Source organism: Mastacembelus armatus, chromosome 11, assembly GCF_900324485.2.
Source record: "Mastacembelus armatus chromosome 11, fMasArm1.2, whole genome shotgun sequence".
NCBI classification, from domain to species: Eukaryota; Metazoa; Chordata; class Actinopteri; order Synbranchiformes; family Mastacembelidae; genus Mastacembelus; species Mastacembelus armatus.
In genome coordinates, this window is record NC_046643.1 from 35526 (window position 1) to 62680 (window position 27155).

At 41.4% G+C, this 27155-nt stretch overlaps 2 protein-coding genes across 2 annotated transcripts in view; one reads left to right on the forward strand and one right to left on the reverse strand.

Moving 5' to 3' along the window:
• Nucleotides 1-17039, forward strand: part of tspan13b (tetraspanin 13b) — a 28914-nt gene extending 11875 nt beyond the window's left edge. The window contains exons 4-6 of the mRNA XM_026301184.1: nt 14785-14898; nt 15081-15191; nt 16400-17039. Of these exons, the coding sequence (XP_026156969.1) occupies nt 14785-14898; nt 15081-15191; nt 16400-16474 (300 nt within the window). The 3' untranslated portion in view covers nt 16475-17039. The remainder of the gene's footprint in view (nt 1-14784; nt 14899-15080; nt 15192-16399) is intronic.
• Nucleotides 17040-23609: 6570 nt separating this feature from the next.
• Nucleotides 23610-26780, reverse strand: agr2 (anterior gradient 2). Its single transcript, XM_026300353.1, has 8 exons — nt 26731-26780; nt 26231-26352; nt 26073-26136; nt 25915-25967; nt 25619-25695; nt 25057-25120; nt 23994-24077; nt 23610-23873 (listed from the first exon to the last, which is right to left on the reverse strand). Exons 2-8 carry the CDS (start codon nt 26337-26339, stop codon nt 23824-23826), a joined length of 501 nt encoding a protein of 166 aa, XP_026156138.1. The 5' UTR covers nt 26340-26352; nt 26731-26780; the 3' UTR covers nt 23610-23823.
• Nucleotides 26781-27155: the final 375 nt, after the last annotated feature.

The window sequence follows — 27155 nt, forward strand, 5'->3', positions numbered from 1 at the left end:
GGTAGGGGAGCTCAGTGCACCGATGGTCCTCAGGCAGTCTAGGCCTATAGCAGCATAACTAAGGGATGGTTCAGGGTTGCCTGAAGCCAGCCCTAACTATATGCTTTGTCAAAGAAGAAGGTTTTAAGTCTAGCCTTAAAAGTATAGAGAGTGTCTGCCTCCTGAACCCAGGCTGGGAGCTGGTTCCACAGGAGAGGAGCTTGATAGCTAAAGGCTCTGCCTCCCATTCTGCTTTTGAGAACTCTGGGAACCACAAGTAGGCCTGCACTCTGAGAGCAAAGTGGTCTATTGGGATAATATGGTACTATGAGGTTTTTAAGGTATGAAGGAGCTTGATTATGAAGGGATTTGTATGTGAGAAGAAGGATTTTAAATTCTATTCTATATTTTACAGGGAGCCAATGAAGAGAAGCCAATATAGGAGAAATATGATCTCTCTTGCTAGTTCCTGTCAGGACTCTGGCTGCGGCATTCTGGATTAATTGGAGGCTTTTTATGGAGATATTGGGACATCCAGATAGTAATGAGTTACAGTAATCTAGCCTTGAGGTAACAAATGCATGGACTAGTTTTTCTGCGTCATTTTGAGACAGGATGTTCCTAATTTTGGAAATGTTGCGCAGGTGAAAGAATGCAGTTCTAGAGATTTGTTTTATGTGTGAGTTAAAGGACATGTCCTGGTCAAAAATAACTCCAAGGTTTTTTACAGTAGTGCTAGAGGCCAGGGTTATGCCATCTAGAGTAGCTATTATTTGAGAAAAGTTATTTCTGAGATTTTTTGGCCCAAATATAATGACTTCTGTTTTCTCCGAGTTTAAAAGTAAAAAGTTACTGGTCATTGTGGTAGAAATTTCTTTAAGTTTGAGAGTTGCTAATTCTCAGAAAACAACCACAAGTGTGATGAATCATCTCAGTTTAATCATGGGCCCGGAGAGGACGTTCTTGCAGAATGTCCTCTCCCGTCTGTGTTAAAAGACCAGTTTATATACATTTTGACAAGAAAGGGGTGGACTAATCTTGAACAGACTCCACGTTTGTTCAGGTACTATCTTCAGTCTTCTTACCATCAAAGAAACAAATTGTTGGCAGTTATTTACAACTTCCTACCCTAAAACACTAAACCAATAAAACAGACAGAACCACATACCATGAAAGGGTCAAGCAAACATTCAGCCCCCACATTGGTTTAAGTTAGTGACCATTTGCTCTGTTGTAAAATCCTCACATTATCCAGGCCTTTATGTCATTATGTTATTTCCTATTCTGGCATGTTGAGAGTTCAATAAAAAGGGCCATCAGGTGGGGGGTGGCTTTGCAATGGCATTTTAATGGCAGCAGAGGCATTATGTGCTGCACAGATTATACATCTTCTGCAGTACTCAGCTGCATATGTTAAAAAACCCCTGGTGTATCAGTGGGTACTAACATACGTACACATCCCTCCTTTGGATGCATGATCTTTACCATGAGCAAGCTTTGCATAGAGATGGAAATAAGCTTTAGGTAAACAAGGTTTGTTGTCTGGGCCAAGCCATATCCCTTTTTGTAATTTTGCGCCAGAGTTTTTCCACAAATGTTTTTCTGATATACTTGCTATTGACTGCATGGTTGACAAGTCAGCCTGTAGGATGAGTTCCTGTGAAAGAGAAAGTTGAGTGAGGTGAAACATCTGGCCCATTGTGGCTGCAGCTTTTGCAGCAGCGTCTGCTGCTGAGTTTCCTGTAGAAATAGTATCCTTTTTGTTAGTATGAGCTTCACATTTCGTAACTGATATTTGTTTAGGCAACAGGATGACATCTAACAGAGCTGAAACAACAGCATGATGTGCAATGGGTGTTCCGGCTGATGTGAGCCCCTCCATCATTTTCTGTGGGAAGAAGAGTTGCAGGGTTTAGCATGTTACACCTTTTGACAGTGATGTTAGGCATTTCAAGCAAAATAGTGTGATATCTTAACCAGCGCTGTGTTGACAAGTGTGCAGTTTTCTGTGTGTGCAGTATGTGTGCAAAGGCATGCAGAACCATCAATGTTAGATCAGAATAGGAAACAAAACAAGTCACGTGATGTTAGAATGGCTTTCTCTGCTGCAGCAACGGCTCTCAGACAGAGAGGAAGCCCTGTTGCTACTGGATCCAGTTTTGACAAGAAATAAGCAACAGGTCGTAGTTTTCCGCTGTGAGGTTGGCATAACACAGAAGTCATGTAACTGTCCTTCTGGTCGACAAACTGAGTGAAGGTTAAGTTAGGATTAGGCAGACCCAGTGTGGGAGCTATGGTAAGTGCTGCCTTTAAATCCAGAAAGGCCTTTTCTCCTTCAGGAGTCCACATGACATTTTGTCATGTGCTGAGAGTTGTTTACCATGCACCATAGCAGACAGGGGAGCTTCACGCAATGAATAGCTCGGGATCCACTGTCTGTAAAATGATGTCATGCCAAGAAAACTCATCATTTGTTTTTTTGTACTTGGCTTAGGAACATTTTGAATTGCAGCAATTCTTTTGTGTGACAGTGTCTTTCCTTCTGGGGTGATGATGTGACCCAGATATGTCACTTTTTGTTGCACAAACTGCAGTTTGGAAAGACTTACTTTATGGCCATTTTCTGCAAGGTGCACTGTATCTATTTTGCATGCTTCTTCAGATGGACTACAAATCAGCAAATCATCTAAATACTGTAGTAATGCTGAACCGGCAGGTAAAAATAAAGGCCTTGAAGGTTTCTACTGAGAGTCTGATGAAAGTAATTCAGACTTTCAAAGTAACCTTGAAGACATCTGGTCCAGGTGCAAATCTTTCCTTTAAATGAAAAGGCAAACCAGTACTGGCAGAAAAGAAACCATTGGCCAAATCTACTACTGCTTTTAACAAAGAATTGAACACAGGCTTTATACCATCGATGGCTTACTGTTTTAAAGGTACTGCTTTTTACAAGGTGTGTACTCTGATTTTGGATGTACTATCAGAGGCTCTGCATTTTTACAAGGCCAACATCATATTTATGGGCTGCCCAGAGAGATCTTGGAATTTGCTTGAGCTCTGGTAGTAAACTAGTTTCTGTGATGGTAAAGGCTGCAGCATTAGCAGTGTTCTGGCTATTAATGACCTCAACGGTTCTACAAACTTGTACAACTGATGTAAATAGTGTACAATGTACATCACCGTTCTTACTGTACTCTGTCCTAGGATCTGATGCTGTTGGTTGAAACTCCTCGAGGAACAGCAAGCTCTGCAACCAGCGGTTTAGGTCTTTTCCAACTCCAGTCAACAGGTTTTGGCAATGGGATCTGTGGTGTGTTTCCTGTAAAAAGTTCTTTCTGGGTAGGGGAGAGCAGAACAGAGGCGACAGCAGCAGTCTTTGTCCAATAGACGTGTCAAATCTATCACTTCCATTTCTTTATTTTCTACCTTCCACAGTCTTTCATATTCAACTTCTGGTCCTACATCTACATGTGCTGTGCAGTGTAGTGATTTATGAAGGTACCTGCTTGTGTACAGTGTGAGTGTGCAAAGTCTATGGGTTGTTGTGTAACAGGAGTCCCACGTACAACCTTCCATTTATATGCAAATTGTGAAAGGACATTAACCATTTGAGTGAGTTGTGTTGGATAATCCTCATCTCCCTGTTTCAGGACCTTTATTCCATGAGTGTAACACTATGCCAAATTGACACATCAAATCTCTACCCAATAAATTTACAGGACAATTTTGTGACATAATAAATAAGTGTTTGGTGGCCTGCTTCCCCAAAGTGCATTTGAGAGGAACAGAGCAGCTTTCCAAAACAGGTTTTCCACTAGCACCTACCACTCATTTTAGGAGTGTATGGTAGTGAATCAGTTTTCAGTACAGAGCTTGTAGCTCCTGAATCAACCAGGAATGTCACTTCATGTTTATCGTTAGAAAGACAAAGTTCTGGGTATATCTTACATGGAAAAATTTAGCAATTTATACTTTGGCTCTATCTTCCTATGTGTAGATGTGTTGATTGGAGTTACCTGGTCTGGCGTTTGTTCTTGTGTAGGTGTCACCTGACCTGGCATCTGCTCCACCCCCTCTCCAAGTCAGTCAGCTTTCTGTTTATTCACAGGGCAGTCTCTTGCCCAATGTCCTTTTTCTCCACATCGGAAACAGACTTCTGGTTCATGGTGGTAATGTCTTCGTCCTCTGCCATGAGTGATCTGGTTGGCCATGGCACTGAACATGGTGTAGTGTGTGAGATCAGCTTTTTGTTGCCGCCATGGCACTGAACATGGTGTAGTGTGTGAGATCAGCTTTTTGTTGCCGCTTCTGTGTTTCTTCTGCATGCTCTGCATGCTGCAGAATGTCCCTAAGTATGCAGGTTTTCCAAGTCAAACAGGTCTGTTTCACTGCCTCAGTGACCTCAGGTTACAGCCTGTTTAAAAAAAGTATCCTTCAGGTGGACTTCATAGGTACTCATTGGGTTGCCTCCCACCTCATCTTCAGGTGTGACATGACCACTGTGGATGTCATAAGTTTCAGTAAGCTGGGAAAGAAAAGCTCCCACAGATTCCTCCGACTTCTGATGCATTGTGCTGATCATACCCATATCTTGTTTTTGTGGGAATTTTACTTGCACCCCCTGATCAGTAAGGATGAAGTGAGGAAGGCATTGAAGAGGATGAAGAGTGGAAAGGCAGTTGGTCCTGATGACATACCTGTGGAGGTATGGAAGTGTTTAGGAAAGGTGGCAGTAGAGTTTTTGACTGGGCTATTTAACAAGATCTTGGAGAATGAGAGGATGCCTGGAAGTGCTCTATTGTTGCGTTGCGCCCCCTGTTGGTGTTGCTCTCCGGGTAAGCGAATCACTTTTGTCTTGCAAGCGTATCGTGTTGTGTGTGTTGCATAGTTCGTCTACAGACTAGCAACAGACTAGCTATAGTTTAACACACCTAAAAACTAACTAAACTCTAAACAATTCATTAACTGCTACATTCCGGTACTAGTCAAGTACCTTTCTATTTTGACCGGTATTTAGTGCTATTTCCTGACTTAGCGTTCGTTAGCCTACCGGTTAGCTTAGCTAGCTAGTTAGCTTAGCTAACATGGCCTCTCCCTCTCTCTCTCTTTCTTGCTCAGTGTGCCACATGTTTAGTTATTCCTCTGCCTCCTTTAGCGATAATGATACCTGTAATAAGTGTAAGGTTCTGTTAGCCTTGGAGGCGAGGATCACTGATTTGGAAGCGCGGCTCCGCACCTTCGAACAAAAGCCAGCTAGCCTAGCCCCGTTAGCTGATGTGGAGCCACCGAGCTCAGGGTCTGGTAGCGGTCCAAGGGCAGCTCCGGAGCAGCCCGGAGAATTAGCCTGGGCGACGGTCCGACGGAAACGTACTCCTAAGCAGAAGCCCACGGCTCATCACCTGCCTGTTCACGTTTCTAATAGATTTTCCCCGCTCAGCGACACACCCGCTGAGAAACCGACTCTGATAATTGGCGATTCCATAGTCAGGAACGTGAAAATAGAGACACCAGCGACCATAGTCAAATGTATTCCTGGGGCCAGAGCGGGCGACATCGAGTCAAATCTGAAGCTGCTGGCTAAGGCTAATCGTAAATATGGGAAAATTGTTATTCACGTCGGCAGCAATGACACCCGATTACGCCAATCGGAGGTCACTAAAATTAATGTTGAGTTTTCTCTGGACCCCTCCCCAATCTGACCAGCGATGACATGTTTAGCCGCATGTCGTCGTTCCGTCGTTGGCTGTCTAGGTGGTGTCCAGCAAACGATGTGGGCTTCATAGACAATTGGGCCACTTTCTGGGGAAAACCCGGTCTGGTAGCGAGAGACGGCATCCATCCCACTTTGAATGGTGCAGCTCTCATCTCTAGAAATTTGGCCGAGTTTATTAGCCAACCTAAAGCCTGACAATCCAGGGTGGTGACCGGGATGCAGAGACTCAGTCTAAAACGCCTCTCTGCAGTTTCCTTAGAGCTGCCGCCCCCCTCAGACCACATAGAGACTGTGTCTGCCCCTCGAACATATAAATCAAATAAATCAGAAGTTAACAGAAGAGGAGTTATTCATAAAAACTTAATAAAAATTAAGACCACTCCTCTTATTGAACAGAAAAACAGAACTGTCAAATGTGGACTATTAAATATTAGGTCCCTTTCATCTAAATCTTTGTTAGTAAATGATTTGATAACTGATCACCAAATTGACCTACTTTATCTTACTGAAACCTGGTTACAGCAGGATGAATATGTCAGCCTGAATGAATCAACCCCCCTCAGTCATAAAAATTATCATGTTCCTCGAAGCACAGGTCGAGGTGGAGGAGTAGCTGCAATCTTCCACTCAAACTTATTATTAAACTTTAATTCTCAGAACAGTTATAACTCATTTGAGAGACTCACTCTTAGTCTCTCACATCCAAACTGGAAAACACAAAAACCAGTTCTACTTGTCATTGTGTACCGTCCCACCTGTCCCTTACTCAGAGTTTTTAACTGAATTCCCTGACTTTCTGTCTGATTTAGTGCTTAGATCAGATAAAGTCATTATAGTGGGAGATTTTAACATTCATGTAGATGTTGAAAATAACGGCCTCAGCATTGCATTTAATTCTATATTAGATTCAATTGGTTTCATTCAAAATGTTAATAAACCCACCCACTGTTTCAATCACACCCTTGATCTTGTTCTGACCTATGGCATCGAAATTGAACATCTAATAGTTTTTCCCCCAAATCCTGTTTTGTCAGATCATTCTTTAATAACTTTTGAATTTAAAATGATGGATCATGCAGCGTTTGGAAGAAAATTCCACTACAGCAGATGTTTATCCGACAACACTGTTAATAAATTTAAGAAAATGATTCCATCTTTATTTACATCTATGCCAAGTATAAACATAGTGGAGGGCAGTTGCTTCAATCCCACTCCCTACCAAATTGATCATGTTGTTGACAGCGCTGTAACCTCACTGCGTGAAACACTTGATTCTGTAGCCCCTCTGAAAAAGAAGTTAGTGAATCAGAGAGGACTAGCCCCATGGTATAATTTACATATTCGTACCTTAAAGCAGGCATCACGAAGGCTGGAAAGGAAGTGGCATTCCACAAACTTAGAGGAAATTTTTCTAGCCTGGAAAAACAGTCTACTAACATATAAAAAAGCTCTCCGTAAAGCCAGAACTGCATACTATTCATCACTAATAGAGGAAAATAAGAACAATCCCAGGTTTCTTTTCAGCACTGTAGCCAGGCTGACAAAAAGTCACAGCTCTGTTGAGCCCAGTGTTCCCTTAGCTCTCAGCAGTGCTGAATTTATGAGTTTCTTTACAAATAAAATCACAACTATTAGAGATAAAATTCAGCAGATGCTTCCTATAACTGCAATAAATGAATCTTCTACTACAGTAGCTCTTGAATCATCTGTAGGACCTCAGTTATGTTTAGACTGCTTCTCTCCCATAGATCTCTCTGAATTTACATCAGTAGTTGCTTCATCGAAATCATCAACGTGTCTCTTAGACCCCATCCCGACTAGACTGCTTAAAGACACCCTGCCATTAATCAACTCATCTTTATTGGACTTGGTAAATTTATCTCTAGTATCAGGCTACGTACCACAGGCCTTTAAGACTGCAGTAATCAAACCTTTACTCAAAAAGCCTAGTCTTGATCCAGGAGTCTTGGCTAATTATAGACCAATATCCAACCTGCCATTTATTTCTAAAATCCTAGAAAAAGCTGTTGCTAAGCAGCTATCAGACCACTTACACAGGAATGAACTATTTGAAGATTTTCAATCAGGATTTAGAGCACATCATAGTACAGAAACAGCACTGTTGAAAGTTACCAACGATCTTCTCTTAGCCTCAGAAAATGGACTTGTTTCAATACTTGTCCTCCTAGACCTTAGTGCAGCATTCGACACCATTGACCACAACATCTTATTACAGAGACTGGAGCATGTGATTGGTATCAGAGGAACAGCGTTAAAGTGGTTCCAATCCTATTTATCGGACAGATTCCAGTTTGTTCATGTCCATGATGAACCTTCCACACGAACAAAAGTTAGTTATGGAGTTCCACAAGGCTCCGTGCTAGGACCGATTCTGTTCACCCTGTACATGCTTCCTTTAGGATATGTCATTAGGAAGCACTCTATTAATTACCACTGCTATGCAGATGACACTCAGTTATATCTATCTATTAAACCTGTTAACACAAACCAGTTAACCAGACTTCAAGCCTGTCTAACTGACATAAAGGCCTGGATGACCAGTAACTTTTTACTTTTAAACTCGAAGAAAACAGAAGTCATTATATTTGGGCCAAAAAATCTCAGAAATGACTTTTCTCAAATAATAGCTACTCTAGATGGCATAACCCTGGCCTCTAGCACTACTGTAAAAAACCTTGGAGTTATTTTTGACCAGAACATGTCCTTTAACTCACACATAAAACAAATCTCTAGAACTGCATTCTTTCACCTGCGCAACATTTCCAAAATTATGAACATCCTGTCTCAAAATGATGCAGAAAAACTAGTCCATGCATTTGTTACCTCAAGGCTAGATTACTGTAACTCATTACTATCTGGATGTCCCAATATCTCCATAAAAAGCCTCCAATTAATCCAGAATGCCGCAGCCAGAGTCCTGACAGGAACTAGCAGGAGAGATCATATTTCTCCTATATTGGCTTCTCTTCATTGGCTCCCTGTAAAATATAGAATAGAATTTAAAATCCTTCTTCTCACATACAAATCCCTTCATAATCAAGCTCCTTCATACCTTAAAGACCTCATAGTACCATATTATCCAAATAGACCATTAAGCTCTCAGAGTGCAGGTCTACTTGTGGTTCCCAGAGTTTCCAAAAGCAGAATGGGAGGCAGAGCCTTTAGTTATCAAGCTCCTCTCCTATGGAACCAGCTCCCAGCCTGGGTTCAGGAGGCAGACACTCTCTATACTTTTAAAGCTAGACTTAAAACCTTCCTCTTTGACAAAGCGTATAGTTAGGGCTGGCTTCAGGCAACCCTGAACCATCCCTTAGTTATGCTGCTATAGGCCTAGACTGCCCGAGGACCATCGGTGCACTGAGCTCCCCTACCCTAACCCCCCCCCTTTCCCTTCCCCTCCCCTCTCTTCTCTCCTCCCACCTCATGTATATTCCACCATTGAATCTTACTAACCTTGTGTTCTCTCTCTCCCCTAGTTTGTGCTCTCTCCCTCTCTCTCTGTTCTCTCTCTGTACCTTCTGCAGGTGTCCCTGGTCCTGGAGCTGTATATTGCTGATGTGCAGTTACTGGCCCCACCAACCTGCAGTGTCTATTTGTTGTTTATTGTTGCTGTTCTTTTCTCTCTGCTCTATCCACTCACCCCAACCGGTCGAGGCAGATGGCCGCCCAAACTGAGCCCGGTTCTGCTGGAGGTTTTTTCTTCCGTTAAAGGGAGTTTTTTCCTCTCCACTGTCGCCAAGTGCTTGCTCATAAGGGAATTGTTGGGTTTTTAGTTTTAGTTTTTGTAAAGTGCCTTGAGATGATTTGTATTGTGATTTGGCGCTATACAAATAAAATTGAATTGAATTGAATTGAATTGAATTGAATTGAATGCCTGAGGAATGGAGGAGAAGTGTACTGGTGCCCATTTTTAAGAACAAGGGAGACGTGCAGAGTTGTGGAAACTACAGAGAAATAAAGCTGATGAGTCACACAACGAAGTTATGGGAAAGAGTAGTGGAGGCTAGGCTGAGGTCAGAAGTGAGCATTTGTGACCAGCAGTATTGTTTTGTGCCAAGAAAGATTGCTGATGGAGAAGTACAGAGAAGGCCAGAAGGAGCTGCACTGTGTCTTTGTAGATTTGGAAAAAGCGTATGACAGGGTGCTGTGGTTTTGTATGAGGAAGTCTGGAGTGGCAGAGAAGTATGTTCGAGTGGTGCAGGACATGTATGAGAGCTGTAAGAGTGGTGAGTTGTGCTGTAGGGGTGACAGAGGAGTTCAAGGTGGAGGTGGGACTGCACCAAGGATTGGCTTTGAGCCCCTTCTTGTTTGCTGCGGTGATGGAGAGGCTCACAGATGAGGTTAGACAGGAATCTCTGTGGACCATGATGTTTGCAGGTGACATTGTCATCTGTAGTGAGAGCAGGGAGCAGGTGGAGGAAAATCTAGAGAGGTGGAGGTTTGCTCTGGAAAGGAGAGGAATGAAGGTTAACTGCATTAAAACAGAGTGCATGTGTGTAAATGAGTCAAGTAGAACGGTGAGGTTACAGGGAGTAGAGGTGAAGAAGGTGGAGGATTTTAAGTACCTAGGGTCAACAGTCCAGAGCAATGGAGAGTGTGGAAAAGAAGTGAAGAGATGTGTGCAAGCAGGTTGGAACAGGTGGAGGAAAGTGTCAGGTGTGATGTGTGACAAAAGAGTCTCAGCAAGAATGAAAGGAAATGTGTACAAGACAGTGGTGAGACCAGCAATGTTATATGGTTTAGAGAAAGTGGCACTGCAAAAAAGATAGGAGGCGAGCTGGAGGTAGCAGAGCTGAAGATGTTGAGGTTCTCTCTGGGAGTGACGAGGATGGATAGGATCAGGGATGAGTATATCAGAGGGACAGCTCATGTTACATGTTTTGGAGAAAAAGCCAGAGAAGCCAGACTAATATGGTTTGGACATGTTCAGAGGAGGGACAGTGAATATATTGGTAAAAGGATGCTGAGGTTAGAGCTGCCAGGAAGGAGACCTAGAGGAGGACCAAAGAGGAGGTTTTTGGATGTAATGGAGGAGGACATGAGGATAGTTGGTGTGGGTGTGAAGGATACAGAGGATAGGGCTAAATGGAGGCAGATGATTCGCTGTGGCGACCCCTGAAGGGAGCAGCCGCAAGGAAAAGAAGAAGATGTATAAATACCAGCATTGAAAAAGCATGCAATGTGTACGTATTAATCAATGTGAGATTTTGCATGCAATTGATACACTTGGTGTTTGGGAGACTCCAGTCTCCATGACACCACTCCAATCATAACCATCTCATATATTGTCTGTAAATGGAGTAAACTATTTATATGTCACTAAAAGTAGAGCTTTACAGTATGTGTTGCACAGTATTTTCAAAGCATGTTATTTGTACCCATCAGGATGAGATGGATTTTAGAAGAAAAATACTCTGCTTTGAATAATCATTTGTGTCTGGTATCTTATTGTCAGGGCAGCACTGTTGTCTTACAGGAAGAAGGTTCTTGGTTTGAAACTATTGATTTGGCTGGCCCTTTTAGTGTGGAATTTGTAAGATTTTCCCATGTCTGCATGTGTTTTCTCTGGGTACTCAGGTTTACCTCTGCAGTCTAAAGGTTAATAGGCGACTCGAAATTGTCAACATTTCCAAAATTAGGAACATCCTGTCTCAAAATGATGCAGAAAAACTAGTCCATGCATTTGTTACCTCAAGGCTAGATTACTGTAACTCATTACTATCTGGTTGCCTGTCAACATTTCCAAAATTAGGAACATCCTGTCTCAAAATGATGCAGAAAAACTAGTCCATGCATTTGTTACCTCAAGGCTAGATTACTGTAACTCATTACTATCTGGATGTCCCAATATCTTCATAAAAAGCCTCCAGAATGCCACAGCCGCAGTCCTGAAAGGAACTAGCAAGAGAGATCATATTTCTCCTATATTGGCTTCTCTTCATTGTCTCCCTGTAAAATACAGAATAGAATTTAAAATCCTTCTTCTCACATACAAATCCCTTCATAAGGAGGATTAAGGATCATACCTTAAAGACCTCATAGTACCATATTATCCAAATAGACCATTAAGCTCTCATAGTGCAGAGTTTCCAAAAGCAGAATGGGAGGCAGAGCCTTTAGTTATCAAGCTCCTCTCCTGTGGAAACAGCTCCCAGCCTGGGTTCAGGAGGCAGACACTCTCTGTACTTTTAAGGCTAGACTTAAAACCTTCCTCTTTGACAAAGCATATAGTTAGGGCTGGCTTCAGGCAACCCTGAACCATCCCTTAGTTATGCTGCTATAGGCCTAGACTGCCCGAGGACCATCGGTGCACTGAGCTCCCCCCCTTGGCGCTATACAAATAAAATTGAATTTAATTGAGTTGAGCTGTGAATGTGAATGCTTTCAGGCCTTCAGCAGTCCAGGGTGACTTGTCACCCAGTTTAAACTGGGATTGGCTCCTGATCTTAATAATAAATAGAATAACAGAAGTAAGAATAACAGTACATTAATTGAAGCGCTATAATTAGGAATACAGTATTTCTATCTCATTGGAGTGCAGCTCTCTGGGCTATCACTAATGGGTCATATCCTTTCTTTGCTCCTGCACACTGAAGAGAAATTCATCTAGGCCCACCAGGTGTGGGGGGTCCCTCACCCAAACTGAGTGTCCCAATCATGTCCCACAACTCTTATTTATTTGTATGGAACCAAATCACAATACAGTCATCTCAAGGCACTTCACAAAATCCCAACAAATAAAGTAGGGCAAGCAAGCACTTGGTAACAGTGGAGAGGAAAACTCCCTTTAATGGAAGAAAAAAGCTCCAGCAGAACTGGGCTCAGTTTGGGTGGCCATCTGCCTTGACCGGTTGGGAGAGGCAGCAGAACCGGGCTGGTGGTTGGTGGGACCAGTAACTGCACATCAGCAATATACAGCTCCAGGACCAGGGACACCTGCAGAAGGTACAGAGAGAGAGAGGACAGAGAGAGAGGGAGAGAGCACAAACTAGGGGAGAGAGAGAGCACAAGGTTAGTGACATTCAATGGTGGAATATACATGTGAGGGGGGAGGAGAGGAGGGGAAGGGAGGGCTCAGTGCACCAATGGGAAGTCCTCAAGCAGTCTAGGACTGTAGCAACATAACTGAGGGATAGTTCAGCGTTACCTGAACCAGCCCTAACTATAAGCTTTGTCAAAAAGGAACATTGTTGGTGATTTTTAACAGTGCTGTTTCTGTACTATGATGTGCTCTAAATCCTGATTGAAAAAATTCTGTGTAAGTGATCTGGTTAGCTGCTTAGCTTTTTCAAGGATTAGCCAAGACTTATGGATCAAGACTAGGCTTTCTGAGTAAGGGTTTGATCACTGCAATCTTAAGGGCCTGTGGTAAGCCTAGCCTGATACTAGAGATAAATTGACTAAGTCTAATAAAGATGAGTTAATTAATGGCAGGGTGTCTTTAAGCAGTCTTGTCGGGATGGTGTCTAAGAGACACGATGATTTAGATGAATCAACTACTGATGTGAATTCAGAGAGATCTATGGGAGAGAAGCAGTCTAAACATAACTGACGTCTTACAGATGATTCAAGAGCTACTGTAGTAGCAGGTATAGGAAGCATCTGACGAATTTTGTCTCCAATAGTTATGATTTTATTTGTAAAGAAACTGATAAAGTCATCACTGCTGAGAGCTAAGGGAACACTGCGCTCAACAGAGCTGTGACTACAACTACAGTGCTGAAAAGAAACCTGGAGTTGTTCTTATTTTCCTCTATTAGTGATGAATAGTATGCAGTTCTGGTTTTACAGAGAGCTTTTTTATATGCTAATAGACTGTTTTTCCAAGCTAGATAAATTTCCTCTAAGTTTGTGGAACGCCACTTTCTTTCCAGCCTTCGTGATGCCTGCTTTAAGGTACGAATATGTGAACTGTACCATGGAGCTAATCTTCTCTGATTCACTAAGTATCCACAAGTATCTGATACTTGAACAGTTCAGTATCATTGCAAGTTTTCTAAGGCTATGGGTTTGGGTTAGGGAAAATGATAAAACCAATCTCTATTAACACTGTTACCATTACCATTACCAATTCTACACATACTGTATGTGCAGTATGTGCAGCATTTATTTGATTTACTATGACAATAGGGTTAATGGTAACAGTGTTAATAGAGACTGGGTTTATCATTTCAGACTGAAGCAATACTGAATATCAGAGAGAAGTGTCCTAATGTGAGGCCTAAATGACAAACCTGTCGTCCTTCTATGCTGCAAGACTTTGAAGTGAATTACACTGCATCTGGAAAGTATTCACAGCGTTTTTTTCCATATATTGTCATGTTACAGCCTTATTCCATGGATTCAAAGTATTAAATTAATTAAATTCATTATTTTCCTCAAAATTCTACAAACAACACCCCATAATGACAACTTAAAAGAAGTTTGTTTGAAATCTTTGCAAATTTATTAAGAATAAAAATTGAAAAAAATCACATGTATTCACAGCCTTTGCCGTGACACTCAAAATTTAGCTCAGGTGCATCCTGTTTCCACTGATCATCCTTGAGATGTTTCTACAACTTGACTGGAGTCCACCTGTAGTAAATTCAGTTGATTGGACATGATTTGGAAAGACACACCTGTCTACATAAGGTCCAACAGTGCATGTCAGAGCACAAATCAAGCCATGAAGTTCAAGGAATTGTCTGTAGACCTCCGAGACAGGACACTACTCTCATGGGTAATGACTTCAAAGGTACTAATTCAGTATGTCTTCCTCCACTTCCACGCTCATCTGAGATGGTATCTTCCATCTTCTGACTGACTGAACACACCTGACCAAGGTAATCAGCAGTAGGCAGAGCAGGGATAGTTGTCCCTTGAGGAACATGGATTACCCACCCGTTCTAGACAGACTGACGGTGTTCCAAACCCTCTGTAGACTATTGAGCATTTTGCCATTATGATTATAGAATATTAATAATAAATGATCATATCAGAAATTAAGTCATTTATATACAATAGCTAAATGTGAAAATACTGTCAAAGGAGCAGTAATCCTTCATGTTGCTCCTCTGTGTATGCTGCAGGATCACTTACTTGAAGTGGGCTGGAATAACTCTTTGAGCACTCAAAGGGATGTGGAGAAGAATCTAAACTGCTGTGGATTCCAACAGGTGGATCCCAATGGCACATGTGATGCTGTGAGTTTTTAAGTCAGTGCTCATTATGAAATGTTTCCTGGCCCATAACATTTTCACACTTTTGGTTTGTTCATTAAGACTCATTTGAAGAGCACCAGTAAAATTTCATTTGAAATCACAGAAGCCTCTAATTCTGCTGTGAAAAACGTTTGAAAAGTGGTTTACATCTTGTTCTCCTGCAGGCCTGTTTCCCAAACCACTCCTGTTTGCCCTGTGCAGATAAGATCCAGGAACATGTTGGAGAGGTTCTGCACTTTGTTGGAGGGATCGGATTCTTTTTCAGCTTCACTGAGGTGAGCCTTCATACGTGCTTTGGGTTGTTAGAACTATTAGCATTAGCAGTTAGTAGTAGTGCACTGAGGTCCCCTCCCATCCCTCTCCTCCCCCCTCACATGTATATTGCACCATTGAATGTCACTAACTTTGTGCTCTCTCTCCCCTAGTTTGTGCTCTCTCCCTCTCTCTGTCTGTACCTTCTGCAGGTGTCCCTGGTCCAGCAGCTGTATATTGCTGATGTGCAGTTACTGGCCCCACCAACCTGCAGTGTCTATTTGTTGTTTATTGTTGCTGTTCTTTTCTCTCTCCTCTATCCACTCACCCCAACCAATCGAGGCCGATGGCCGCCCAAACTGAGCCCGGTTCTGCTGGAGGTTTTTCCTTCCGTTAAAGGGAGTTTTTCCTCTCCACTGTTGCTATGTGCTTGCTCATAAGGGATTTGCTAGGTTTTTCTTTTTTGTAAAGTGCCTTGAAATGATTGAATTGTGATTTGGCACTATACAAATAAACTGAAATTGAAATTAGTATCAATAATAGTTGTTTTAGTAGTAGCTGTGATTGCAATAACAATAAAAAAAACAGCAACAGTAAATAGTGCTAAGGGTAGTAATTCAATTCAATTCAGTTTTATTTGTATAGCACTAAATCACAATTATCTCAAGGCACTTTACAAAAAACAAAAAATCTAACAAATCCCTTATGAGCAAGCACTTGTTGACAGTGGAGAGGAAAAACTCCCCTTTAACGGAAGAAAAAACCTCTGGCAGAACCGGGCTGTGGGACCAGTAACTGCACATTAGCATTAAACTAAACAGAGAGAGAGAACAGAGAGAGAGAGAGAGAGCACAAACTAGGGGGGAGAGAGAGAGCACAAAGTTAGTGACATTCATATGTATTAGTAGTAGTATTAATAGTAGTATTAAAAAAGAAGGAGGTATGGATCAGTAATTTCCCAAAACAGCATGAAGGAATATGTTGCTCAGTGCAACAGTCTGGTTCTATGTCACTGAGGAATAAAATATGTCACACTTAGATATGTTTACATAGTAATACACTATTAGAAGACAGTTATTGTTTGGTCTGTTTATAAACTTTTTGGCAAAACAGTGCAAAATACTACCAGTCCTAATATTTAGCACAGAGAAAAGCAAATGTTACTGCGCTGTGAGCACCTGGCTGTCTGTTACTTCATGATTATTACTTTATCCTTGTTTATCCGTGTCAGATTTTAGGAGTTTGGCTCACTTATTGCTACAGGAATCAGAAGGACCCCAGAGCAAATCCCAGTGCCTTCCTGTGAGATGGCACCATCTTCAGCCCCTCTACAATGTCACTTCTCTGGACTTTCTCTGGGTTTTAACTGTAAATACAACACTGACCTTTGTGTTTCAGCTGATTGCTGTTATGTGATATGGTGTGTTCTGAAAACCAGTTGAGTGTGAAGGAATATTGCAGTGCCTTCAGCATGACAGCTCTGCATAAGAAGTGTCTCAAGTGGCCTATATTTAGTACAGTGAGCACTTGTGGTTATAAAAACAGCCTGCTTTGCAAATGTATTCATGCAGACTGCCTGATGTTGACCCTGAACACGATTTTATTTTTTCTTTGATCTACTGAATGCAATAATTTCAACCACTACTCTGCAAACTGATTTGACCATGTGAGAAGTCAGATTCATGTGTAATGAGGATAAGTGTTTGCTCATGTGACAACACATGCGTTTCTGTGTGTGCATCTTCTCCTGGCCATGTGCTGTGTGTTTGGCCATTTGCATGACTCTTTTGTAAATATAAGCTACTGTATTAGAACTGCCGTAATGATTCTGTAACCTGTCTGAGCCTTTGTACTGTAAACCACAATAAAATCACTAGTGGAAGAAAAAGAAATCAACTTCTGTCACTGTCAACTTGTAGCTCCTAGGATTGGGAGAAATCCCCTGCCTCTATGACTAACTTAATTCAGTAAACTGAATATGTGTCTAACCCACTTCTACTATATTTAAAATAAGTCCTAAAGAATGAATTCTGGTATTTTTTAGTTTCTACAGGCTTATTTAATGTTCACATTTTAAACTGAAATCCTGACCAACTACCTAATACCACACTCTTCCTGCTCTGTGGAGCTGATTACACAGGACTATATTTTCAGCTGAGGCTTAGTAACCTGGGAACAAGAAAATGCTGTCAGTGTGGACCCACCAATCCAGGATGTTAAAAAAAATAAACAGACTACTGGACATATCTTAGTCCATATAGACCTGATTATTATCAGTTTAAAATGAGAATCATGAGTTATCATAAACTGATTAAATTCACAGTTTATTCCTTCCAATCATTTACTAAACTGTCCATCCAGCAGATGAACAAAAACCTTTTGTTAGCTATACTGCGGTTCTGCATTTGAGCAGTTGTTCTTCAGGAAATTCTGTACCCATATGGTCAATGCTGCTTCCTGTTTATTACATTCCTCCTTCTGTACTAAGTAGGATGTACACTGAACCACAAGGAAGTCCTGGGCCAATAAAATCACAGTTTGCTTATGTAGTTGTAATGATTAGAGAATACATAATTACCTTTAAAGCTCCACCTATCAAAATTTCAAAACTGAAGCGGGTACAGCAAAAATTAACACTGGATCACATAATTGATTGTATGTAAATATTGCTTCCTACATTGAATTATCTCTGCAGTTACTCTCAGCTTTACAGAGCCTCATAGAATATTTCAGCTTATTGTTTATATTTTTTGACCTGTAACGTTACTGTTTTTGTTGTCTCTTACTGCTGTCATGGTAGCAGTTGAAGAATTAAACAGCTGCTTCTAAAGACAAAATTCTAAAAACCTCGCTGCTCAGGAGCTAACAGTAGACACAAACTTACTGGTAAACATAAATGAGCATTTAGTAGCTAAAAAGCAAGATAATTTTGCAGGAGAAGATAGTAACTAAAAACACAGCTAAAAATGAAATTAGATTGATCTGGTCAAGACAAATACCAGTCCAAATAAATGTTCATGGATGACCAGTACCTTTGTACTTTTAAATTCAGAAAAAAACAGGTTATTGTAAAGTTATTGCTCAAGTTCGCCTCTAGGTGGGGATGTTTCACTTCATTGTGAGTTTAATACTATTGCTCTGTATTTCATGTAGAATCTCCATTCAGTGATTTGTGATTTATAATTAATTGAAAGTGTGTACCATCTATATTCACAACTGAAACACTATACGATAAAAAGACTTTAAGTGACAAATTTTAAAACAGAGAACTGATTTAAATTAAACAGAGCAGAGTTAATGAAGTATTGCTGTGGAAATGGTTTATTCTCGTACTGAATCAGTGAAACCCTATTTGCACACACTGTCTCCATTGTGCAGAAAGCAGACCACCCAGGCAAAACCGTCACATCCGCCTGGGGTGGACTATAATGGTTGATGATGACGGAAGTAAACTCACGGCGCAGGTAGTGAGGGCAACATTTTAGCTGGAGCTCCAGGTTAGTCGAGGAGGCGTGTTTGAGAGGAATAAGGTTCCTACTGTAACACCAGTTCTTATTAATCATTAGACACACTCCACCTCATCTTGATTTCCCAGACTCACTCGTTCTGTCGGTGCGATGAACTGTATCCCGGCACGAACATTGCGTAAAGTCCCGTATTTCCCTCTGGTACTGTATTCTGCCCCTCACATCTCCAGCTTGTTCTCTAGTGACTGGACATTAGCTAGCAAGCTACTAGGCAGTGGCGTGTGGTGTACAACCGCACGCATTTTGTTTGCTGTAGTAACACCAAACCCTTGTCACACGTCAAGGGTGTAGTCTATGGACTACAGCTCTTACTTTGGCCATTTTCACGATGCAATATTTTTATGATTTTTTATCACTGTTTATTCAATATTATATTTCATATCTCCCATATTGTTTCCTGTAGTAACACCAAACTCTTATCACACGTCAAAGATCATGGGGCTATGTATGTGTTATGTTTATTCTGCAAAAACAGAATGGTGATGGCTTCATAGATGCAAGCTGGCTTCATAGATTAGGAACATCCTGTCTCAAAATGATGCAGAAAAACTAGTCCATGCGTTTGTTTCCTCAAGGCTAGATTACTGTAACTCATTACTATCTGGATGTCCTAATATCTTAATAAAAAGCCTCCAATTAATCCAGAATGCCGCAGCCAGAGTCCTGACAGGAACTAGCAAGAGAGATCATATTTCTCCTATATTGGCTTCTCTTCATTGGCTCCCTGTAAAATATAGAATAGAATTTAAAATCCTTCTTCTCACATACAAATCCCTTCATAATCAAGCTCCTTCATACCTTAAAGACCTCATAGTACCATATTATCCCAATAGACCACTTCGCTCTCAGAGTGCAGGCCTACTTGTGGTTCCCAGAGTTCTCAAAAGCAGAATGGGAGGCAGAGCCTTTAGCTATCAAGCTCCTCTCCTGTGGAACCAGCTCTCAGCCTGGGTTCAGGAGGCAGACACTCTCTGTACTTTTAAGGCTAGACTTAAAACCTTCCTCTTTGACAAAGCATATAGTTAGGGCTGGCTTCAGGCAACCCTGAACCATCCCTTAGTTAGTTATGCTGCTATAGGCCTAGACTGCCCGAGGACCATTGGTGCACTGAGCTCCCCTACCCTACCCCCCCCCCCCCCCCTTCTCTCCCACCTCATGTATATTCCACCATTGAATGTTACTAACCTTGTGCTCTCTCTCTCCCCTAGTTTGTGCTCTCTCCCTCCCTCTCTCTCTCTCTCTCTCTGTACCTTCTGCAGGTGTCCCTGGTCCTGGAGCTGTTTATCGCTGATGTGCAGTTACTGGCCCCACCAACTTGCAGTGTCTATTTGTTGTTTATTGTTGCTGTTCTTTTCTCTCTGCTCTATCCACTCACCCCAACCGGTCGAGGCAGATGGCCGCCCAAACTGAGCCCGGTTCTGCTGGAGGTTTTTTTCTTCCGTTAAAGGGAGTTTTTTCCTCTCCACTGTCGCCAAGTGCTTGCTCATAAGGGAATTGTTGGGTTTTTAGTTTTAGTTTTTGTAAAGTGCCTTGAGATGATTTGTATTGTGATTTGGCGCTATACAAATAAAATTGAATTGAATTGAATTGAATAGATGCAAGCTAGAGCAGCTTAGGAAAATAGGAAAGGAAAATAGCCTTAAGATGATGTACCCAGGGTTCTATTTGGTGCCTTATGCTCAAGCTAACTGTGTGTGTGTGTGTGTGTGTGTGTGTGTGTGTGTCTTTGAAAGCTTATCTATGCAAAAGGAAGTACCTAAAATAATTCATAAGTACATATGTGACTAATGACCTGCACTTAGACCATGAATAGACAAAGATGGGATATGCTTGAGTAAGCTTAGAGGCTGTGGTTGTAGACATTAGAGAACACCTGTTATTGGATCATTGGCCGAGAAATAAATAAAGAATTGAGGGTGGGAAAGGAGGGGGAATCAGACAAAGCCCAGAAGGAGAAGATGGGAGGGGTGTAATCCCCCCTAGCATCTTTGAAAAAAAAAATATGTGTAGATAATACACAAATATGTCCAAAAAAGAGAAGTTAATATTGGTAACGGGCCCTGACCATAGGTATAAAAGCAGGGAGCTTGAGAAAAATTGTTAGTCTACCCTAGGATAACTCACCTTGTCTGTACTGTGTTTTGTGCACTTGGATCCAGTTGCCTCTCTTCTGTTTGTGATCCTATTGAAGAGGATTGTCATCTACACTTAGTGAATTTGACACAGTTATAGTCTAGTCAGATTGGAATCTTCACAAAAAGCATCAAGCTACCATGTTCCTAGAGCCACAAATGTGTGCATGCTGAAAGGCCTGACTCGATGAAGCCAGCAGGACAACAGTGTCCAACGGTGTTTCATGACCAGGGCGAAAACTTCATTGTTCCTCCTGAATCCAAGGTTCTACTATCAGCCAAATTTTCCTCTCCAGTACCCTGGCTTAGACTTTCCTGGGAAGACTGAGGAGTGTGATCCCGCTGTGTATGGAACACACCCTTCTTGAAAAGAGGGACCACCATCACGGTCTGCCAGCCCAGAGGTACTGTCCCCAATCACCAAATGATGTTGCAGAGTCGTGTCAGCCAAGACACCCCAACAACATCCAGAGACTTGAGGTACTCAGGGCACCTCGGTGGCAAGTTCCGAACCACCTCAGTGACTTCGGCCCAGCTGATCAATGGATCAGCCTCCGAATTCTCAGCCTCTGCTTCCTTTATGGAAGACATGTCGGTGGGATTGAGGAGATCCTCGAAGTATTCCGCTGCACGCTTGGCCTGCCGGTACCTCTCAGCTGCCTTGGGAGTCCCACAGGCCAACCAGGTTCGATAGGACTCCTTCAGCTTGATGGCATCCCTGTCCACCACCGGGTTCGGGGATTGCTGCCACGACAGGCACCAGAGACCTTACGACCACAGCTTCGAGCAGCCGCAGTGACAATGGAGGTGGAGAACATAGTTCACTCTGACTCAATGTCCCCAACCTCCCTCGGGATCTGGTCAAAGCTCTCACAGAGGTGGGAGTTGTAGACATCTCTGACAGAGGGTTCAGCCAGATGTTCCCTGCAGCCCGCGGATCCAACTCACCACCAGGTGGTGAACTGTTGACAGCTCAGCCTCTCTCCTCACCGAAGGTCAGATGACATGACCACAAAATCGATCATTGACCTTGGCCTACGGTGTCCTGGTGCCATGTGCCCGTAGGCCAAGACAACAATGGAGACCTATCCCTGGCTCGAAGGTGCCGAGAACTGACCCTCTCATTCACCGGGGGAAAACTCCAGCACATGGCAGGCTTAGCAGGAGAGCTATAAGTAAGCCCTGCCCACTGCCTCTCACCACAGGCAGCTCCAGAGGAGAAGAGGGTCCAGCTCCTCTCAAGGAGTTGGGTTCCAGAGCCCAAGCTATGCATGGAGGTGAGCTCGACTACATCTAGTCGGTACCGCTCCACCTCCTGCACAATCTCAGGCTCCTTGCCCCTCAGCGAGGTGAAATTCCATGTTCCAAGAGCCAGTTTCACTATCCAGGGATAGGGTGGTCTAGGCCCTTGTCTTCGACCACCACCCTCATACACACCGCACCAACCCCTTACGGCTCCTCCTGTGGATGGTGGGTCCATAGAAGGATGGCCCCATGTCATCCTTTCTGGGAGACCTGGCCACTAGGCACTCGCCTGCAAGCCCCAACCCCAGGCCTGGCTCCAGAGTGGGGCCCCGGCACCGCCATGCCGTGCAATGTCACAGTCCATAATCTTGATTTATCCATAAAGGTGGTTTAGTCTGACTCATCACCTAGGACCTGTTTACCTTGGCAGACCCTACTGGCATTGGTACACAGTTGTGTATTGTGTAAAAAAGCCCCAGGAACAATATGAAGACACTCTTTTTCAAGCTGAAAAAAATTATTGTAAATAAAGAAGGTATGTTTATTGTTTGATGCTTAATGGATGATTTCTTGCTGTTAATAGAGTGACTGTAGTTATCCCAGAGTGAAAATGGCCAAAATGGCCAAAGTGACCAAGTGACGAAGTGGCCACTATTAACTTGACAAGTGACAAGAGTTTTGTGTTATTACAGTAAACAATATGGGAGATATGAAATATAACATTGCTTAAAAAGTAATACAAATTCATTTAAAATATTGCAGAGTGAAAATGGCCAAAGTAAGAGTTGCAGTCCATAGAGGAGTTCACCCTTGATGTGTGACAGGAGTTTGACGTCACTACAGTGCACATTCTGTTATTGAATATTCTCCGCTGTGGTATTGCCATTTATTAACGGTCCCTAAGCAGTCGCCTCAGCTCATTTAGAGCCATGTTGTGTGTAGCGCCTGAAATATGAATGATTTTGATGTAAAAGAAAAAAAGCGGTTGTAGTACATAGTCTGCGTGGTAGGAATCACGCGTGTTATTTTTATTGTTTCTTTTAAGATTTATTGAAGCCGGAAGTTCGAATCTGTGATTATCGAGCTAACTTTACCGAACGTTTGTGTCGGCCCCCCTGGCGCAGGATGTCTTCAGTAGCGTACTGTAATCCAATATTTATCAGTGTCCGTCTGTCATAAGCGATATGACACAAAGCAGATGAACTTATTGAGTTAAAAATAAAAGCAAAGAGCACTATATACAAAAGTGACGAAGCAGGTTACTTCTGCATAAGTAAAGCAATATTGGGTTTTGGAACGGCAATGTATTTTTATTATTGTTTATTGATTTTTATTAATAACATTTGCTGTGATAAATTTCGAGAGTTGCCTTAGTGTATCACACAACTGATACTTGTTTTAGTGTCTAATATAGCTTATAGTCTATAGGTTCTGTAACTGCAATACTAGTCCAGCCATAGCAAGTGTGCTTTTACAGTGAAGTATGATTATTCTTGTATGAGTATCATGTCTGGCAAATAACAAGGCAGACTATCTATTTTGTATGAACAGTTCAATATTTATTTAAAAGACATTCTGAATATACAGCAATAATAACAAAGGTAAGAATCAGGAAGGGAATTCAAGGAGGAGACATTTCAAGGGAAAGTGAAGAAGAAACTTTCCAGTGCTTAGTTTACCAAGAGTAAACCACTTAATTGGCATCTGTTGTGACAGGGTCACAAGTGAAAGCATGTGGGTCATCCCTGTGCTCACAGCTCAGACTTCAAGAGCTTCTTAGCCTTCTTCATGTTGGCAAGCACTGAGGAAGAAGCAAGAAACATTAAGTGTCCCTCGAACATTCACTCCATGTTCGAGGGACACTAAGACTGCTGACAGAGGAGACATTTGTGTAAACCTCAATGTGTGTTGCAGTACTTACAGAGTTTGAGGTCACTTGGTTCGTAGGCATACATGCGGTTGCCATACCGACCAGTGATATCAGCTCTAACTGTCATTGTAGGGTCTGGGGGGACATTATAGATACTGTGTGAGTCAGATTTAATACAGCAAATAATAATAAGCAAAATTCAGATAAAGTTGTGCAACTGTTATTACTGAGTCAGTCCATTGACTTTGTCTTCTTTACTACTGTTTGCCTAGGCTACGTTTAGTCATTTGCCATGATCATGTAATATCCACTTGTAGCCATAGTGGCCACTGTTCAGTAGTTTTATATTTAAGCTTAGTTTTAGATACTGTACATATTTGTTTTTGCATGTGCTGATGCTGTGTACGTATGAGTTGTATGTATGAGTGACTAAACATTTACTTTGCTAATGAAGTATACTTACTCAAGTACTATACTTAAGTACAAATGTGAGATGCTTGGACATACAATATTTCACTTTCAGGATTCAGTGTACTTCTTATTTAAAGCTAATATTGAACTTTTTACTTCATTACATTTATTGTCATCTGTAGTTACAGATAACATTGAGCAAGTATAATCATTGACCAAGATTATAATGAAATAATGTATTGGTGTCACAAAATTGTGGTGTACTTATGTACTTATGTACTTTAATTTAACATTTTCAAAGCAGGGACTACAGTAATACGCTTTTGTATCTTTCTTGCTGTATTAAAGCATTGGAATCTCTCTTCCTCCATTATATACTGTAATTTGGCAAAGCTTCTATTACAGCTTTACTGAACAATTGCATGTTATCAACATTAACATACCATTAAACACCTTCTAGTTATATAATACTTTATTTGTCGCAAGGAGGAAAATTAGTTAGTACCAGTGGTGCTGACATAGTCTATATTCTGATGAAGGTCAGAGGTTAAAATTTTATCCCCTCACATTTTCAGCTGATACCACTGTACTGAAACCAAGTGATTTAGTATGCCTTTTTGTTGTAGCAGGAAGTAACATAATCTACACAGGGATATGGTAACATGCTTACAGAAAGAATGATGTGACAAGCTACAGCTCTTACCAACAAAAATGATTCTGGGAACATACTGTCCATCAGGAGAGAGATGTTTGTCTGTGGTTTCATACTGTAGGCAAAGAAAAATAACACTTTGACATTAGAGATATCAATGTCTGAACTATAACACCTATGAGCTTTAGTGTTTTTAAAGCCCTAAAATTTATTCTTTAAATGAACTGAAGAGCAGTTTTGGCTATTGTTGAACATTTTTTTGTCTGACTTCTCACTGGCTTTCAGTTTTAAAAAGGTGATGTCTATGCAGCCAGAATTTCACTATATAAAAATATATAGTATATATAATATATATACTATATAATATATATAGTATATATAAACATATATATATATATAAAAGACAGTTATTGGACTGTTTGCTTATGTTGCCTAAATGTCTGGTAAATAATTGCTATGAATGCATTTTCCGAAGTTTGCATAGTCATTAATAATATAATAATAATAATAATAATATTATAAGAAAAAAACCCACGTTTTTAGGGACATTAATGCAGAACAGAAAATATTTTGTTTAGGTGGGTAGTTTGATTTGAAAAATTGTGCTACTTACCACCAGATTGAGGACAATGAAGTCCTCATCAAGGGTTCTCTGGATCTCATTGTCTTCAGAAACAACTTTCTTCAGTGCTGCAGAAGAATCAAGATTTTTTAATTCTACTAAATGAGCACTGTGCAGAACAGCACCAGGATGTGTGAGCTGACTCTACGCATGAACAAACAAATGACTTCTTCCTCTTTGAACAGGTTTGGTTCTTCATTCACTTTCACTAGAACATAAATTCTATTCATGAGTAAGTTAATAACTCAAATAACAGCAGCTAATGTTTTTCCTGACGTAAGACTTACCCTGGCTGTGGGGGCAGTCCTCCAGATGAAATAGGACCATCAAAGGCTTGTTTCTGAAACACAAATCAGCTTCACTTACATTCAGTCATGAACATCAGTAAACATTGGTGTCTGCATTTAACCAGCATTTTGACAACAGCATTAAAGTGATTTCTTACCTTGACCTAGACCAATAAAGACCCTCCTCATAAGTCTGAGCCCAAATCAGCTGATCACCCCAACCTGAGATAAACATGGGGACCATTAAAGGTCCATTTCAAAACTGATTCTACTATACTTCTTAGTCACTTGTGAGGTGCAGATGATTGTCACAAACCTCTGGACAGAGTCTGAGGGATCCTTTTTCCTGTCTTTGGGATGTATTTCCCAAAGGTAGAGGACACAGCTACCAGGACCAAGAATACAGAGAACACCGCTTTGATCATCTTTATAGGCTTACTGCAACATGAAGACCAAACAAAGGCAAAAAAAGAACTTAGTTAACTGTTCAAAACTGTGTGATTAATCAAGAAACAGTTTTGAATTGACACCAGGTTTGTGTGAGTGGAAGACTGAGGTGATGAGCTTTATTCTCTAGTGTTTCCTACCATACAGCAGTATGTCATTTGTCAGATTACTTTCCTGATATAATGCTACTGAACTTTAAGCTGTTCAATTTTTCCAGGCTTCACACTTAATTTCATGACTGTAATGTAATAACTAGACTATTTCACTGAAGAGAAAGCAAAGACATCTCTAAAACGGTATTTTCATAAAATTCATAAATGCAGCATAGTGAAATTAAAGTGGCCTGTGAAGACAAGCCCTGTATCTTACCTGCTGTGGACTGATCAGGTGAGAATACACGGTGACCGCAGCTCCAAGATGTGCTGTACCTTCCCTATCACCTGTGCTGTATTTAAAGGCCTGTTTCCCTGCGGTCACGCCCTCTTCCCATCCCCCTAAGCACATTCTCTGTGCCGGAATGCTAAGGTGACGCAAAACTTTCTGAACGATTTCTTATGGACCAAATTCCCTTGTGGAAATTGGCAATTTGTCTGTTTCCAAAAACATCCTCGTGTAAAGTCATGAGCACAAACATTTTACGTTGTAAAACGGAATAACCCGGTAATAATCGGCATATATCCTAATTAGAGAATACCGTGTATTCAACAATGAACAGTCATTTTATTTTTCTGAAATGTCGCTCAAGTGGGGCTGTTATACATAGCTATCGTGTATTTCTGAACGGTCTCTTAATT

Bases quoted from the DNA above. Each gene is read 5' to 3' on its own strand.
- agr2 (XM_026300353.1), bottom strand. From the start codon at position 26,339: ATGATCAAAGCGGTGTTCTCTGTATTCTTGGTCCTGGTAGCTGTGTCC. The intron at 25,696-25,914 runs GTAAGTCTTACG...ATTCTTCTGCAG, and splicing joins GGACTGCCCCCACAGCCAGG to CACTGAAGAAAGTTGTTTCT. The intron at 24,078-25,056 runs GTAAGAGCTGTA...ATGTCCCCCCAG, and splicing joins TCCCAGAATCATTTTTGTTG to ACCCTACAATGACAGTTAGA.